General features: G+C 34.8%; 1 protein-coding gene across 2 annotated transcripts in view; it reads right to left on the reverse strand.

Moving 5' to 3' along the window:
- ATP6V1G3 (ATPase H+ transporting V1 subunit G3) overlaps positions 1-10,769 on the reverse strand; it is a 53,691-nt gene extending 42,922 nt beyond the window's left edge. The window contains exons 1-2 of one of the 2 annotated variants that reach the window (XM_032878206.1): positions 10,663-10,769; positions 7,089-7,205 (exon numbers count right to left, since the gene is read on the reverse strand). In XM_032878206.1, coding sequence (XP_032734097.1) covers positions 7,089-7,149 — 61 coding nt within the window. In that variant the 5' untranslated portion in view covers positions 7,150-7,205; positions 10,663-10,769. Of the gene's footprint in view, positions 1-7,088; positions 7,206-10,662 lie in introns of those variants that run through there. The other variant, XM_032878205.1, reaches the window with a different exon arrangement.
- Positions 10,770-14,389: the final 3,620 nt, after the last annotated feature.

The following is a 14,389-nucleotide window of genomic DNA, read 5'->3' on the forward strand; positions in this document are numbered from 1 at the left end:
ATCAACCCCCAGATTTTACCAAAAATTTCTTGCTATGCCTATAACATTCTAACATGGTCAGAAGCAAAATACAGTATAACTGGCTATTTTGTCTAGCAAATCTGATGTTACTTTTTAACGATACCCAACCACTTTAACATAAATAGGAATTTAACATAGTCACAAACATCCGTGTGGAAAGTGCATTGTGGAGTATGCTTGTGTGAATGATTTTTTTTTTTTAAAGATTTTATTTATTTATTTGACAGATGGAGATCACAAATAGGCAGAGAAGCAGGCAGAGAGAGAGGAGGAAGCAGGCTCCCTGCTGAGCAGAGAGAGCCTGATGCAGGGCTTGATCCCAGAACCCTGGGATCATGACCTGAGCCGAAGGCAGAGGCTTTAACCCACTGAGCCACCCAGGCACCCCTGAATGATGTTTTTTAACACAAGTTCAGTAGGGGAATATGACTTGTTTGTGTTAACCTGTAAGATCTACAATGGAAAGTAATATTCATCTTACTTGAAATGTAAGTGTTAAATTTAGCTGGAATGAGCAGGTTCATTAATGATTCTTGTAATATGGGTCATGATAATGAGAACATCAATTTATAATTGTCATTTCGTATTAGGCTTTTTCCATTGCCTTAGCTTATTGTCACTTGTATTCACATATTTCTATTAAATTCAGGGTGTGGCTCACTGTCTTTTTGTTAGGGTGATAATAGAGGCAGTTGGTTTTATTTGTGGGGGGAGCTTTGGAAGGAATTAGGATCATCTTAGGCCATTTTACTTCTTTGTTTTAATCATTTTTCCCCCTCCTAGTCAAAAGAGATGATGACTATTTCTGACTCAGTGAAAAGTAAATAATCTTATTGTGTCAGGATTTAAGAGCACTTACTACACCATGATAAAAAAATGAAATAGAAGCAAAACATAAAACATAAGGCATTCCAAAACCTAGTCCTTCAGTCTCCCAAGTGTTTCATTTCCCAAGCCATTGCCTGCCTTTCTCCCATGTCTCCATAAATCACAGAGCAGTCTGGCTTTCTGCCATGTTCTCCTTCTTTCCTTTACACCAGCAACATCTACATTTTAACACCGGCTTCTGCTACTACTTACATTTTTCTGTCTTTTATGTGCTTTTCTCTCTATATACACACATATATGAAAAACAAGAAGAAAGAAAAAAAGACTGAGAGATCTAACTGTTTTCTGCCTTTTTTATCCTGCTCTCCTCAGTCTCCTTTAGACCGCTGGGGAGAAAACAGTTCAGATGCATATGATTTGGATGCATTTTTAACATAAATGGGATTTGGATTTTTCTACTCTGTTTTGGGAAAATGATATAACATCCTTGTCTTGTTTGAGATCTATAGAGGAAAGCTTTTAATAGCTCTCCATGAAATATATATCTGCTGTGTTTTTTTAAATTTCAGATTAGTGAAATTCCTTTTATTCCTAGTTTAGTAAAAGTAATTGTGAATAGATGCTGAATTTTATGGATGCCTTTTCTGTATCTGTTGAAAAGACCACAGCATGTTTTCCCTTTATTATATCAATGTGGTAAATTACTTTGACCTTGAATATAAATGTAATAGTGATGACCTCTTTTTTATTTTGGTATTAGGTATCTCTGCATTTTCAAAAAGTTGTCAGTAAACTTGGATTTATAACCTTTATAAGTACTTTCAAAGAAGCAACATTTGGGTTTGTTAATTTGTTCTAAAAAACATCTTTTCTTTCATTTCTTTCTGTCTTTATGTTTCCTTTTTTCTACCTTTTTTAGTCTTAATTTGTGCTTTCTTTTCAAGTGTATCAAGTTAATATTTAGATCAGTGAAAATTATTCATTACTTCTCAGCCTTTCTGCTTTTCTAATATATTTGTCAGTGCTATAAATGTTCCTCTAAGCATGGCTTTAGCTACTTCCCAGTGTTTTGATATGTGATATTTTAATCAATGATTTAATTTAATTAATGGATATCACTACATTTTATTTAATTATTTGATCAATGCGTCATTTAGAAATACATTGTTTAGTTTCTAAACAGGTATTTTCTAGGTATCTTTTTGCTATAGTTTCTAGTTTGGCAATAGATTCAAAGAACAGACTCTGTTTAATTTAAATCCATTGCAATTTGTTCAGTTTCTGTTGGTCTGTGTGGGAGGTGTGCTCAGCGACCATCTCTGTGTTATTATAGAAACCAAGTCATTCATTATATTTTATCTGCATTTTCTTGATTACTATTTTTCATTTTGTCTTTTGTTCAGAAACTTTAAATTTGACACCGTCTGATTTGACTGATTTATAATTTGTATATTTTATTTTGTGTTTCAGGAAATTATTCCCTATCTTGACATCCTAAAGATACTCTAACACATTTCATTTTTTTTTTAAAGATTTAATTAATTTATTTATTTGACAGAGAGATCACAAGTAGGCAGAGAGGCAGGCAGAGAGAGAGGAGGAAGCAGGCTCCCCGCGGAGCAGAGAGCCCGATGCGGGGTTCAATCCCAGGACCCTGGGATCATGACCTGAGCCAAAGGCAGAGGCTTTAACCCACTGAGCTACCCAGGTGCCCCATCACATTTCATTTTTTAAAGTTTCTATGATAGTTTAAGATAGTGAAAGAACTAACCAAATAAGATACCAAGACTGCGTACATAAATCAGGATTGATCTAAGTAAATTGATAAATACTGTCACTGTATCCAGGATCTATCCCCCACTTTTTTATGATAAGTATGATAAGTTTTATGATAAGTAATGATAATGATAAGTATCATTATCATATCTGGTTTACAAATGAGGAAAGTGTCATGCTAAAAGTAAGGGATCTGGTAAACAACAAAGCCCTTCTGAGTTCAGGCAGCCTATGCAGGATCTGACCCTTAGTCTCTATGGAATGCTAAGGTCATTACTAACACACAAAGAATTATAGTAATTACTTTCTTTGCCTTTGGGATTTCTCTTGGTTCTGCTTCTCTTCTTCTTTCGTCTAGTTTCTAGTCCTTTGCTTTTGATTTGAATTCTGACTTTTTACTCAGGCTCTTTTAATTGACAGCTCTATTTTAATGATCTGCCTGCCTTTGATTTAGCACTAACTTTTTATTGCTACCTACTACACTTGGCTCTAACTTCATACTCTTGGGTTTTCATGCTATTCATTGCTCAGGACTGAATCTAATGCCTACCTAACAGGGGATATTAAAGAAGAAATATGCTATACTCTTCCTGTAACTCTAATAACTAGTGAAATATCCAATACCTCCTCCAAAAACTGTTTCTTCAGTCATTTATTCATGTATTTAATTTTTCTTCCTTTTTTCCTTTCCTCCTTCCCTCCCTCCCTCCCTCCCTCCCTCCCTTCTATCCTTAAGTTTATCAGACTTTTATCAATGTTAAGCTGGTCTGTTCTAAGCATTGGGCATAGAGGGATGAATAAAATGTGTGCCTTGCTTTGTAGAGCTCATCTTCCAACAGAGAAGAACAAATGTTGATGATAATCAGTGAAATAACATTGCATAAAATATTCTGAATTCATCATGGATGTTTTCACAAAAGAGGCAACAAATGAGCGGAACCTTCAAAGATAAATTTTTAAGAATAGGAAAGAGGTGCTGGGAACTAGAACTTAAGATGTGAGATTTCCATATATTCCTTTAAAATTGAATAGAAGTAGTCTGAAGAAAGAACTTAGATGATCCTGGAAAATGGGTTTATGGTCTCAAACAAACAAACAAACAAACAAAAAACCCCCCAAAAACAACAACAAAAAACCCCCACAAAAATAAGAAGTGTACTATGTTAAAATCTTACATTCAGGCCTTTACTTTCTTTATTCATTCTCTCCTTTTCTTTTTCTTATTTTTCGGGGTGGTTTTGGTAACCACAAACCTGGTGACATTTTATCACTATACTCATATTTCAAATATAGCATATATTATAAAGTTGTATAGTCAAGTGAAACCCTAAGAAGCCACAACGTCTCCCACAAGATCTGAGCACTCAGGCCTACCTTCCATTTTACTTGAGTAATCTGTCCTCAGTGTAGAGTAACTCAGTGAGTGATTTAAGTGTTTTTTCCTTTCTTCACTTTCTACGGACTTTTCTTGATAAGCTACCAAAGCATTATTTTAGAAAATTCAATTACTTTAGCCAGGTTGAAAAAAAAAAATCAGCCTATGTGTTGTTTTTACCTGTATATATCATTTCTACTGCATATCTTTTAAATAGAAGAATGGCATCCAACCATAAATTTAGGCTTCTAAAATATTTTCCTTAATTATACTCAGTTTGCCTATAAAATATGGCCTAGTCAAAATATTAAAAGTAATTCTGATTTGTCATGAAGTTGTTAATCTATATCTTCCTTAAGCTAAGGATGACTTCTAACTTTAAATTATTGAAACAGAATTGCAACTAATAAAAAATTACATTTGGGAGTGCCTGGATGGCTCAGTTGGTAGAGCATGATTTCTGGGTCACGAGTTCAGGCCCCACATTGTGCTTAGAGCTTACCAAAAAAAAAAAAAAAAAAGTGACATTTGTTCATGTTACTAAACTTTATCTAACTTCATATGGTTTCTACTCTTGTCTATTATTTCTTCTCAGCTCTCCAAGAATTCATAGCAATTTCAAAGAACACTAAGTTATCTATTCTTTGCTCTAATATTTTCTGAACTTGTTGGTTAGCTCTTTATTCTAAATACAATCTTTTTTAAAAATTCAATTACTTTACAAATATGTGAGTTTTTTTAAAGTAGACAAATTAACAAAAAATAGAAAAAATGGATTGCACTCTCCTTTACCAAATTAAAAATGACACAACCATTTTTTAAAGAAAAGAATCTAATGATCATCTTCAGATTCAGAGTTGTGATTTTTTTTGGATGGTTATAAGAAGAGGAAATAGGTTTAATCTATAATAGAAATGATTAAATTAGCTTTTATACAACACTGCTGAACTATGTATTATATGCAAAAATGAAGACATACCCTTGTTCTTCTAAATTTTGAGGCAAAGGCAGTTTAAGAATAGTTCTGGCTTGGGTCTCCAAATTAAAGTCTTTCTTTTTTTTTTTTTTTTTTTGCCAAACAGGAGACTGCCCACCCCTCCAAAATAAAGAGCAGTTTTACCTGGGATACTCTAGAATTGTCAAAAATAATAAACTCAAAGTGGAAAAAAATGAGTAAAGCTTAGAGTTTAGAGTAAATCCCCACCTCATTTTAAAATGTCTCCTAAATATCTCTGATAGGTAATTGTGCAGATCACCAATTTTAAACACTTCTCTGATTTCTAAGTATTATTTATTTAAAAATTATATGAATTTTTCCATTGTACTCTAATATAATAAAATATTCTTAAAATTTAAAAAAAAGTAGATGAGGTAAAGATCAAAGATATAATAATTTATATTTCATTTTATTTATGAATGATTCAACACGCTTTAATTTCCCTGAAATGTTTCAACATGTAAAGCAAAATATCAAAACTGTTTTGTTTTCACAAAGAAGATGTATAAGAATATTTTTGTACATGAAAAGTATGGAGCTACTTTATTATTATACAAAATTTTATGGTAAAGCAATCCTGATACTTGGTTGTAATGGTTGTCATAACTGAAAAATATATGCCATATTGGTATATAGATCCAAAAGAAAAAATACATTATTAACTGTGATTATTACATTATGGTACTAAATTTCATCCAGTAATTAAGCAAAGGTTTTTGTTGAAGTTTATCCATTAAATCCCTGCCATCCTTGATGTCCTTGAGCTATTGTTGCACGTAACTGGACAATCACAGTTTTATATTTTTGAAAAAAATTTAAACACTGCAGAAATTATACTGGAAAATTTAAGTTTAAAAAATCATGCTTATGCAAAAAAGATGCTTATACATTTTTAAGGATGTCATGTCCTTTGTGGCAAAACAAAGCACAAAAATTAGAAACATTTTTATCCCTCCCTTTTAATAGTGCAGAAAACTAATATATGCTTTTCTTTGTGGACCCCCTGCGCTGTGAAACTATCACAGATCCTTCATGATACCTTCACCTCCTGATAGAGACAGAGAACCAGGCTCAATTCTTCTGTCAACTTCTTTCTAATTTAAAAATGGAATGTTCTCCTTTTTACCTCCTCCACTTAAGTGGACTGCCTTGAATGTCTCCTGCGGTGAGCACATCCCACTTTATAGACCATTAAGTTAGGTTAGGGTTAGGGTTACGGTTAGGTGGATTACATTTGCGGTTACTGTTTTGCTTGATTAACAGATTCTTCTTCTATTGAATCACTATCTTCCCTCTCTTAACTTCCACTCTTTGGTCTTAAGTAGGTTTACTGGAAACCATAAAATCATGCCTACATTGAAAATCTCAGGGCTAGATGGGACTTTAGAAGTCATATGGTTAGATTTCCCACACAGCTTAGGTGTAGAGTTACCAGATTTACCAATTAAAAAAAAAAGGCATCCAATTAAATTAGAATTTCAAATAAATAACACATTTTAATGTATAACTATGTCCCAAATCTCTGTAAATACTTAGTGTCTCTTATTTTATCTGGCAACCCTAAATAGGTGACTGCTCTGTAGGAATTCTTGTGTTTGGGTAGTTAGCTTTCCTTTTTCCAAATGGAAAGAAATATTTCTTGGTAAATAGGGGAGTAATTGATTGTAAATGGAATGTGTGTGTGTGTACATAAACATCATAATCAGCTATGATGACATTTTTCTTTTTTCTTGCTCTTTGTTATGTATCATAAATTATCTAATATCTTGACATGATAGGTCCTCTGAAACTTTATGGAATAAGAACAAAGATAATACAAAAAGTGACTTTTAGGTCTTGAAGACCCATGCTTCATGTGTCACCATAAGGAAGATGTACTAAGCAATGTCAAGAGTCAATTAAGGGTACAAAACAATGGTGGCTAAGTTGGACAGACAGCATGTATTTTTGGACTTCTAGTCAAAGAAAGTTTTCTTCACTGGCCACAGAACATTCTCCATGCTTCCTAGTGGGTTTAACCTTCTAAGACATCAATAGGTCCCCCGAGGAAACAGCTGGCAGGGGGGTGCTGTCTAGGACTTTGGAGCTTACCTTCCTTTTCAGTGTGCCACCCCAAATGCCTTGTCAACTTGATGCACAGAGAGAAACTCATCTTCCAAAGGCACTCTCAATCAGTCATGGGGAATGCATACTGCCATTCTGCCATATCTTGAATAAGAGGTGAGGGAAGAAAAAATTTAAAAAGCTCCTTTAACTTGAAGTCACCATTGAAGTACAGCTATTTACATTATGTGACAGATTGGGAAACTAACAAAAGTGGGCTTTGGAGGCATGTTAAAAAGCTATGACCCCAATAAAAAATTTCCTTAATTACTGGCACAGCAAAGCCCTGCACTGTGAAAAAACATCCTTGAAATCCACTAGTCAAAAGAAACATGACTAGAAGCCCCATTTTGTAAATATAGCATGCTTCTGGAATTACAGTAGCTAACCCACCCCTGAAAGATGCCAGGCTGGAGATAAGGGCAGGGTCAGATTCATGGTCCTATGAATCTTTGTGGGCACAAGGCCCAGGGCTTCAAAAGGCTTCCATGCTTGATTTAAAGCTCTACTGTTATTGTCTTGAAAACCTTAATCATTTTCAATAAGGGTTCCCACATGCTCATTTATTTTATAGTGGGTCATGGAAATTATATTGCTGGTTCTGCACTGAGAAGAGAATTTTGGTCAGGGTTGTGACCTGTGACCAGAGGGCAGAGCTTTCCCAGGTACTGTGTTACCTTCAGTAATAGTTCAGTGCCCATGTTTCCCATCATCGAGTGGGGAGTACCACCTGTACGCTATCATCCAAATCAGATCTAAACTTTGGATTTTCATTATCACTTCTACGTATATCCAACTGGTTATTAGGACCTGTGGTTTCTATCTCCTACATATATTAAAACCTTATTGCCTCCTTTTTGTCTCTCTGCTAATGGCTTTCTTCAAGTCTCCTCAGGTCTTTCTTGGTCAATTATGCTAACTACTTCATTGGAATATCTGATTCTTGTTCGATCTTACACTGTACGATTCATCTTCTATAACAAGATCAAATTCTGCTTGCTACTGCTGCTTGTTTTTGTAAATAAAGTTTTTTTAGAACAACAGCCATACCCATTAATTTACATCTCACCTATGACTGCCTTTGTCCTATAGCAGCAAAATTCAACAGTTGTAACAAAGCCTGGCAAAAACTAAAATACTATGTAACCATTTCCAGAAAAAGTTCGCCAATCCATGTTTTATAGTTATCCCTAAATCATCTAACATGCATATTTCATCTTTCTGTTTCCCCGTTTAACTCCAGATTGGCACTCCATTGTTCACAACATAAATTCTTAGCTGTTCAAACTGGCATACCCAGCTCTTTTTTTTTTTTTTTTTTTGGCTCACCCAGTTCTCGATAAGCCTCTCTCTCTCTCTCTTTTTTTAAGATAAAAGAGAATAATTCTTTTTTTTAAATTTTAGATCTTATTTATTTGAGAGAGAGAAAGAGAGAGAGAGAGAAAGCATGAGCAGGGGGAAGGACAGAGGGAGAAGCAGGCTCCTGGCTGAGCAAGGATTCCTAATGTGGGGCTTGATGCGGGGCTCAATCCCAGGACCCGTGGATCATGACCTGAGGCAAAGGCAGACGCTTAACCCAATGAGCCACCCAGGCACGACACTGATAGACCTCCTTCTATTTATTTGGACTCTCTGCTAACAATACCTGGACCATTGTTTCCTACTGGAGTGGAGACAAATGGGTGGGAGAAAGAAGGAGGAAAAGTGAAGTGGAAGGTTTATCAGGTTTACTTCAGAAGATACTCTAAATGCCACCCTCTATTCAATGGCTTTTTGTGGGACCACACTAATCCCAAGATTAATTGCCTCAATTAAAGCTAATTTATATTCAGGCTGCAAATACAATGTACCCAACAGAATATTATCTGAATAGAAGAAATATTCATTGAGGGAAAAAGTATTTTCCCCAAATGTAGTGCATTTTTATTAAAAATTTAAAAAAGAATAACATTTATTGCTCACTATGTGCCAGATGCTATCCTAAGCATATTTGATGCACACGCTCATTGAAATTTTTAACAGTGCTGTCTTGCTGGTGGAGAAAAGGAGGCTTGGAAGGGTTAAGCTATAATTAGTAGGCAATGGGGCCAGAATTCAAACTCAGGTGATTTCATTTCTGAAACTTCATATTTAATTACTATACTTGTGCCCTTCTGAAACAAAGCACTGCTTTTCCTTGATGTCAGGTCAGGTTCTCTGGAAAATATCATAGAAACACTAAATTTTGTTTAGAATGACCTACATGAAGCTGGAAGGGCATTGGCTGTCTCTGATTGAGGAAGCCTATGTAGCCAGACAAATGACCTTTTTTGTTTTATCTGTTGGAAATTAAGGGTGACTAGGGGACTTCAGCGAATTTGAACCCTCATGGTACAGGGGCCTGACAGTTGACTCTGGGTTTTCTTATTTATTTATTTTCATCTACTGATGAAAAGAACATATTTTGTTTTGGAATTAAAAAAAAAAACCAACAACTTGTCAAGTCCCATTAAACCAAAAATGATATAATCTCTGGAACTGAAATAAAGATATTTAATTTTACCATGTGCAACCTGGATCAAACTGTTTAGTTGGGCACTGATATTCAGCAAGGCAAAGATTCTTATTCAGGGTCACAGAGCAGAATCAGAAGTAGAACCAAAGGCTTAATAGATGAATCTGTGTACTTAGTAACCAGGTCCTTCATTCCATGGTTGTATATATTGTGGTTTATTGCTTGTAGCTTTTGACATCAATATAATCACTTATTAAAAACAAAATAAAACCTCGAGTCTGTGATAGTATCTGTTGTCAGGTATATGAGGTTGCAGTACTCTATCTCTTTAAATTTTTCAGAAAATCTACATCCAGCACATCATGTATGTGGTAATATCAAGTTCTTGACAATTCAAGTCTCTTAGTCTTACCATGCTTGTGTTGGCAATGTCAGTCAATTATCTTCTTTTTTTGGATCATGACCTCGGTAATTATACCAGAGACCTCAATTTTCCTCCTCTTCAGCTCAAAATGTCTCTGGTCCTCACTCTTCTTTTCTTCTTTCTAGTTTCCATAAAATGTAAGGTTACATAAAATGTAAATGTTATTTCTAAGACTGCATACCCGCTTGCCTTTCCTCTTTTACTTCTTTTAAAACCTCATTTTGAAAGAGTCACTTTGTCCTTTTTTCATTTCCAACAACCTGTTTTTCTCTGGCCTCTTCCCATTATCTTGAAAACAAGCTCAGGTGCTCCTTACCATGAGAAATACTCTCTTTCCCCTAACACCACCTACAGCTATAGCCTTATTGTTTTATTTTGTTTTCAAATAATTTCTAAATTTCTCAAAAAGTTCTCTGAATTAATTGTCCAGCTTCCTAACCATTTCTTTATATCCCCCTATTCCTATGCCTTGTTTCCCCACCTCTCTGGTGAAATAGTTCCTTTAAAGGTCAACATGTTAACTAAACTTACTGTGGTGATCATTTTGCAATATCTATAGATATCAAGTCATTATTTGTGCACCTGCAAGTAATATAGTGTTATATATCAATTATATCTCAAGAAACAAAAAAGTTAAAACTCACTATTGTCAGATCCAGTCGATCTTTCTTATAGTTGAGCTTCTTCCACATGGCTGAAGTATGTGATATTTTTTTTCTTGAAAATATTTCCTTTTCTGGCTTCCGTGACCCCGCCAGTTCCTGGTTTCCACTTTACCTCTGCATTACTTCTCAGTTTTCTTATCTGGTTCCTTCTCTGTCTCTTGCTCATCAAGCTCAGATAGTTTTCCCAGATTCTGTACTTATTTTTCTCATCTGCTTCTGCACACTCTTTTTGAATAATTTCTCCTGCCTTTCACAACTTCACTTACCATAGTGGTTGAATTTCTGAGAGACAGAACTCTTTGAGCAGCTGGCCAAAGCTATGAATCCCTCACCCAAGTTTTGACGTGAGAATATAGCATTTGTTAAGCTAACATTTTGTGATCACTTACTGTGTGATCTATTATATCCTTGTAACAATCTCATGAGGTTGGGTAAGAAATTTGAGCTGGGTTGAATAAAGAAACTTGCCAAAGATTCACACCTCCTACATTTATTTGGCTGGGTTTCAAACCTAAGCAGACTGACTATAAATAGACAGTGACGCTTACTTCTGCACACACTGTGAGCAGAATCATGGCCTCCTGAATCTCTTTTAGGGACTCCTGAACTATCATCATCAAGGTGATGGTCACAAATTCCTCTATCCTTAGCTACAGTCTGAATTCTATACATATTCATCTTTTTAAAGCAGATTTTATTGAGGAATAATTGCTGTACAATAAACTGCACCTACTTAGTGGACAAGTTAGTAAGTTTTGACATGTGTATATATCTGTGAAGCCATCACAGCATTCAAGACAATAAACATATCCACCACCTCCAAAAGCTTCCTGAGTGCCCTTTGCATCACTCCCTTCTGCCCCTCTCCAACCCATGTTGCTCAGAGGCAGCCAATGATCTGTGTTCTGATACTACAGAGCAATGTGCATCTTCTATTTTTATATTAATAAAATCACACAGGACTTGCTCTTTTTTCCCCCTGAACTCATTTACATTGTATGTAACAGCAATTTATTCCTACTTTATTGATGAGCAGTATTCCATTGAGTCGAAAGACCAAAATTTACTTATTTATTCACCTGTGATGGACATTTGGGTTGTTTCCTATTCAGGGCTATCACAAGTAAAGCTTCTATGAATACTTCTGTACAAGTCTTTGTTCAGAGTGGAGTAGTTAGAACATATAATATACATACATTTAATTTTCTAAATGCCAAAGTGTTTTGCAAAGTGGCTGCACCATTTTACATTTCCATCCTTGATGTATGAAAATTTGAGTTGTTTCACATCCTTGCCAATACTTAGTGTGATCAGTATTTTTAATTTTAGTCGTTCTAATAGGTGTATGCTGGTACCTTGAGTTTTAGTTTGAATTTTCGTAATGACTGATAGAATTGAGCGTATGTTCATGACCTTCATTGCTACCACATGTATTCTTTGTTGAAATGGCTCTTCAAATATTTTTTCCATTTAAAAAATTGGATTTTTCCTCCTTATTGTTTATTTTATTTTTTTAAAGATTTTGTTTATTTATTTGATAAAAAAAGAGAGGGAAAGAGAGCAAGCACAAGCAAGGGGAGCAGTAGGCAGAGGGAGAGGGAGAAGCAGGCTCCCCGTTGAGCAGAGAGCCCGAGGTGGGACTCCATCCCAGGACCCTGGGACTCCAACCTAAGCCAGAGGTAGACACTCAACCAACTGAGCCACCCAGGAGCCCTGCCCTTATTTTTGAGTCTTGAATCTTCTCCAAATATTCTGAATACAAATTCCTTATTATAACTATCATGTTTTCTTTCAGTTTAACTTCTCATTATTTTGATAGTAATTTTTGACAACAGAAGTTTTAAATTTTGGTGAAATCCAATTTATCTTTTTTATTTTTAGATTTTTATTTATTCATTTGAGAGAGAGAGAGAGAGAGAGAGAGAAAGCACAAGCAAAGGGAGGGGTAGAGGAAGAGGGAGAACCAGACTTCTAGCTGAGCAGGGAGCCCAACATAGGGCTCAATTCCAGGACCCTGAGATCATGACCTGAGCCAAAAGTAGATGCTTAGCCAACTGAGCCACCCAGGTGTTCCATCATTTTTTTTCTTTTATAGATATGTTTTTGATGTTGTATCAAAGAAATCTTTGCCTAACATAAGATCACGAAGATTTTCTCCCATTTTCTTCAAGAAATGTTAGACTTTTCAGTTTACCATTTAGGTCTAGAATCCCTTGTAGTTAATTTGTATATGTGGTGTGAGGTGTGGATTAAAGTTCATATTGTGCATGTGGTTATCTAGTTGTTCAAACACTGTTTTCTGAAAGACTGTGTTTTCTCCATAGAATTGCCTTTTCTCCTTTGCCCCAAATCAGCTGTCTGGTAAGGGTAAAAGTAAAGGATTCTTTCTTGACTATTGTTCCATTGATTTATTTGTCTATCTTTATATCAATACCATATAGTCTTCATTACTTTAGTCTTATAATTAGTCTTGAAATCAGGTAGTTCTCTTTTGCTCTTATTTTTCAAATTTGTTTTGGATTTTCTGTGTTTCTTGAATTTTCATGCAAATTTTGAAACAAATATCAACTTATCAATTTATACAGGAAAACCCACTGGGATTTTTGAAAGATCAATAAGTCTATAGATCAATCTGAGGAGAATCACTATTTAAAAAAATCTAGTCTTCTGATTCATGGGTAAAGAACATCTCTCCATTTATTTAGATTTTCTTTAATTTCTCTCAGCAATGTTTTACTGTTTTTAATTTATAAGTAATAACCTTTGGTCAGATCCACCTCAAAGTCATTGTTTTTTATGCTATTGTAAATACTATTTAAAAAAATTTCAATTACTGATTGTTCATAGTTAATATAGAAATACAATTTTCATTTTTGTGTAGAGATCTTTTCTTCTACAACATCTCTAAATTCACTTTTTTCCTTAGTAGCACATTGTCCATCAGATTTTTTATGAAGATGATCATGTCTTCAAATAAAGACAATTGTATTTCTTACAATCAGGCTTTTGTTTAGCCGGCCTCAATGGCCAGAGTCTTTCACACAAAGAAAGGAAGTGGTAAAAGTGGACATCCTATCTTATCCCTGATCTTAAGGGGAAAGCATTTAGTTTTCACATTAAGAATATATTAGCTATAGAATTTTCACAGATGCACTTTATTCGGTTAAAGAAATTTCCTTCTATTCCTTATTTGCTGAGAATTGTTATTGGAAATAGATATCAGGTTTTGACTGATTGTTCTCTGTATCAATTAAGAAGATCATAGAGATTTTATTTTTATTTTTTTAACATGGTAAATTACATTGATTTTAAAATGTTAAACCAACCTTGTGTTTTGGCATAAACTCTGCTGAAATCCAATTTACTAAAAATTTGTCTAGTATTTTTCCATCTATGCTCATGAGGAATACAGGTCTGTCGTTCTTTTTTGTGTAAAGTTTTTGCCTCGACTTAGTATCAGGATATTGCTAACCTAATACAAAATGTTGAGAAGTATTCCTTCTTTGATGGTCTTTAGTAGTTTGTGTACAATTGGTATAATTTCTTCCTTAAATATTTAGTGGAATTCACCAGTAAAGCCATGTGGTCTTAAAATCTTCCATTTTAGTAAGATTTTTTTTAAAAATATTTATTTATTTATTTGAGAGACAGAGAGAGAGGGGTGGGGAGGGGCAGAGGGAGAAAGACTCTCTTCTGAGTGCTGAGC

This window comes from Lontra canadensis, unplaced genomic scaffold (assembly GCF_010015895.1).
Source record: "Lontra canadensis isolate GAN:19392208 unplaced genomic scaffold, GSC_riverotter_1.0 scaffold63, whole genome shotgun sequence".
Classification (NCBI taxonomy): Eukaryota; Metazoa; Chordata; class Mammalia; order Carnivora; family Mustelidae; genus Lontra; species Lontra canadensis.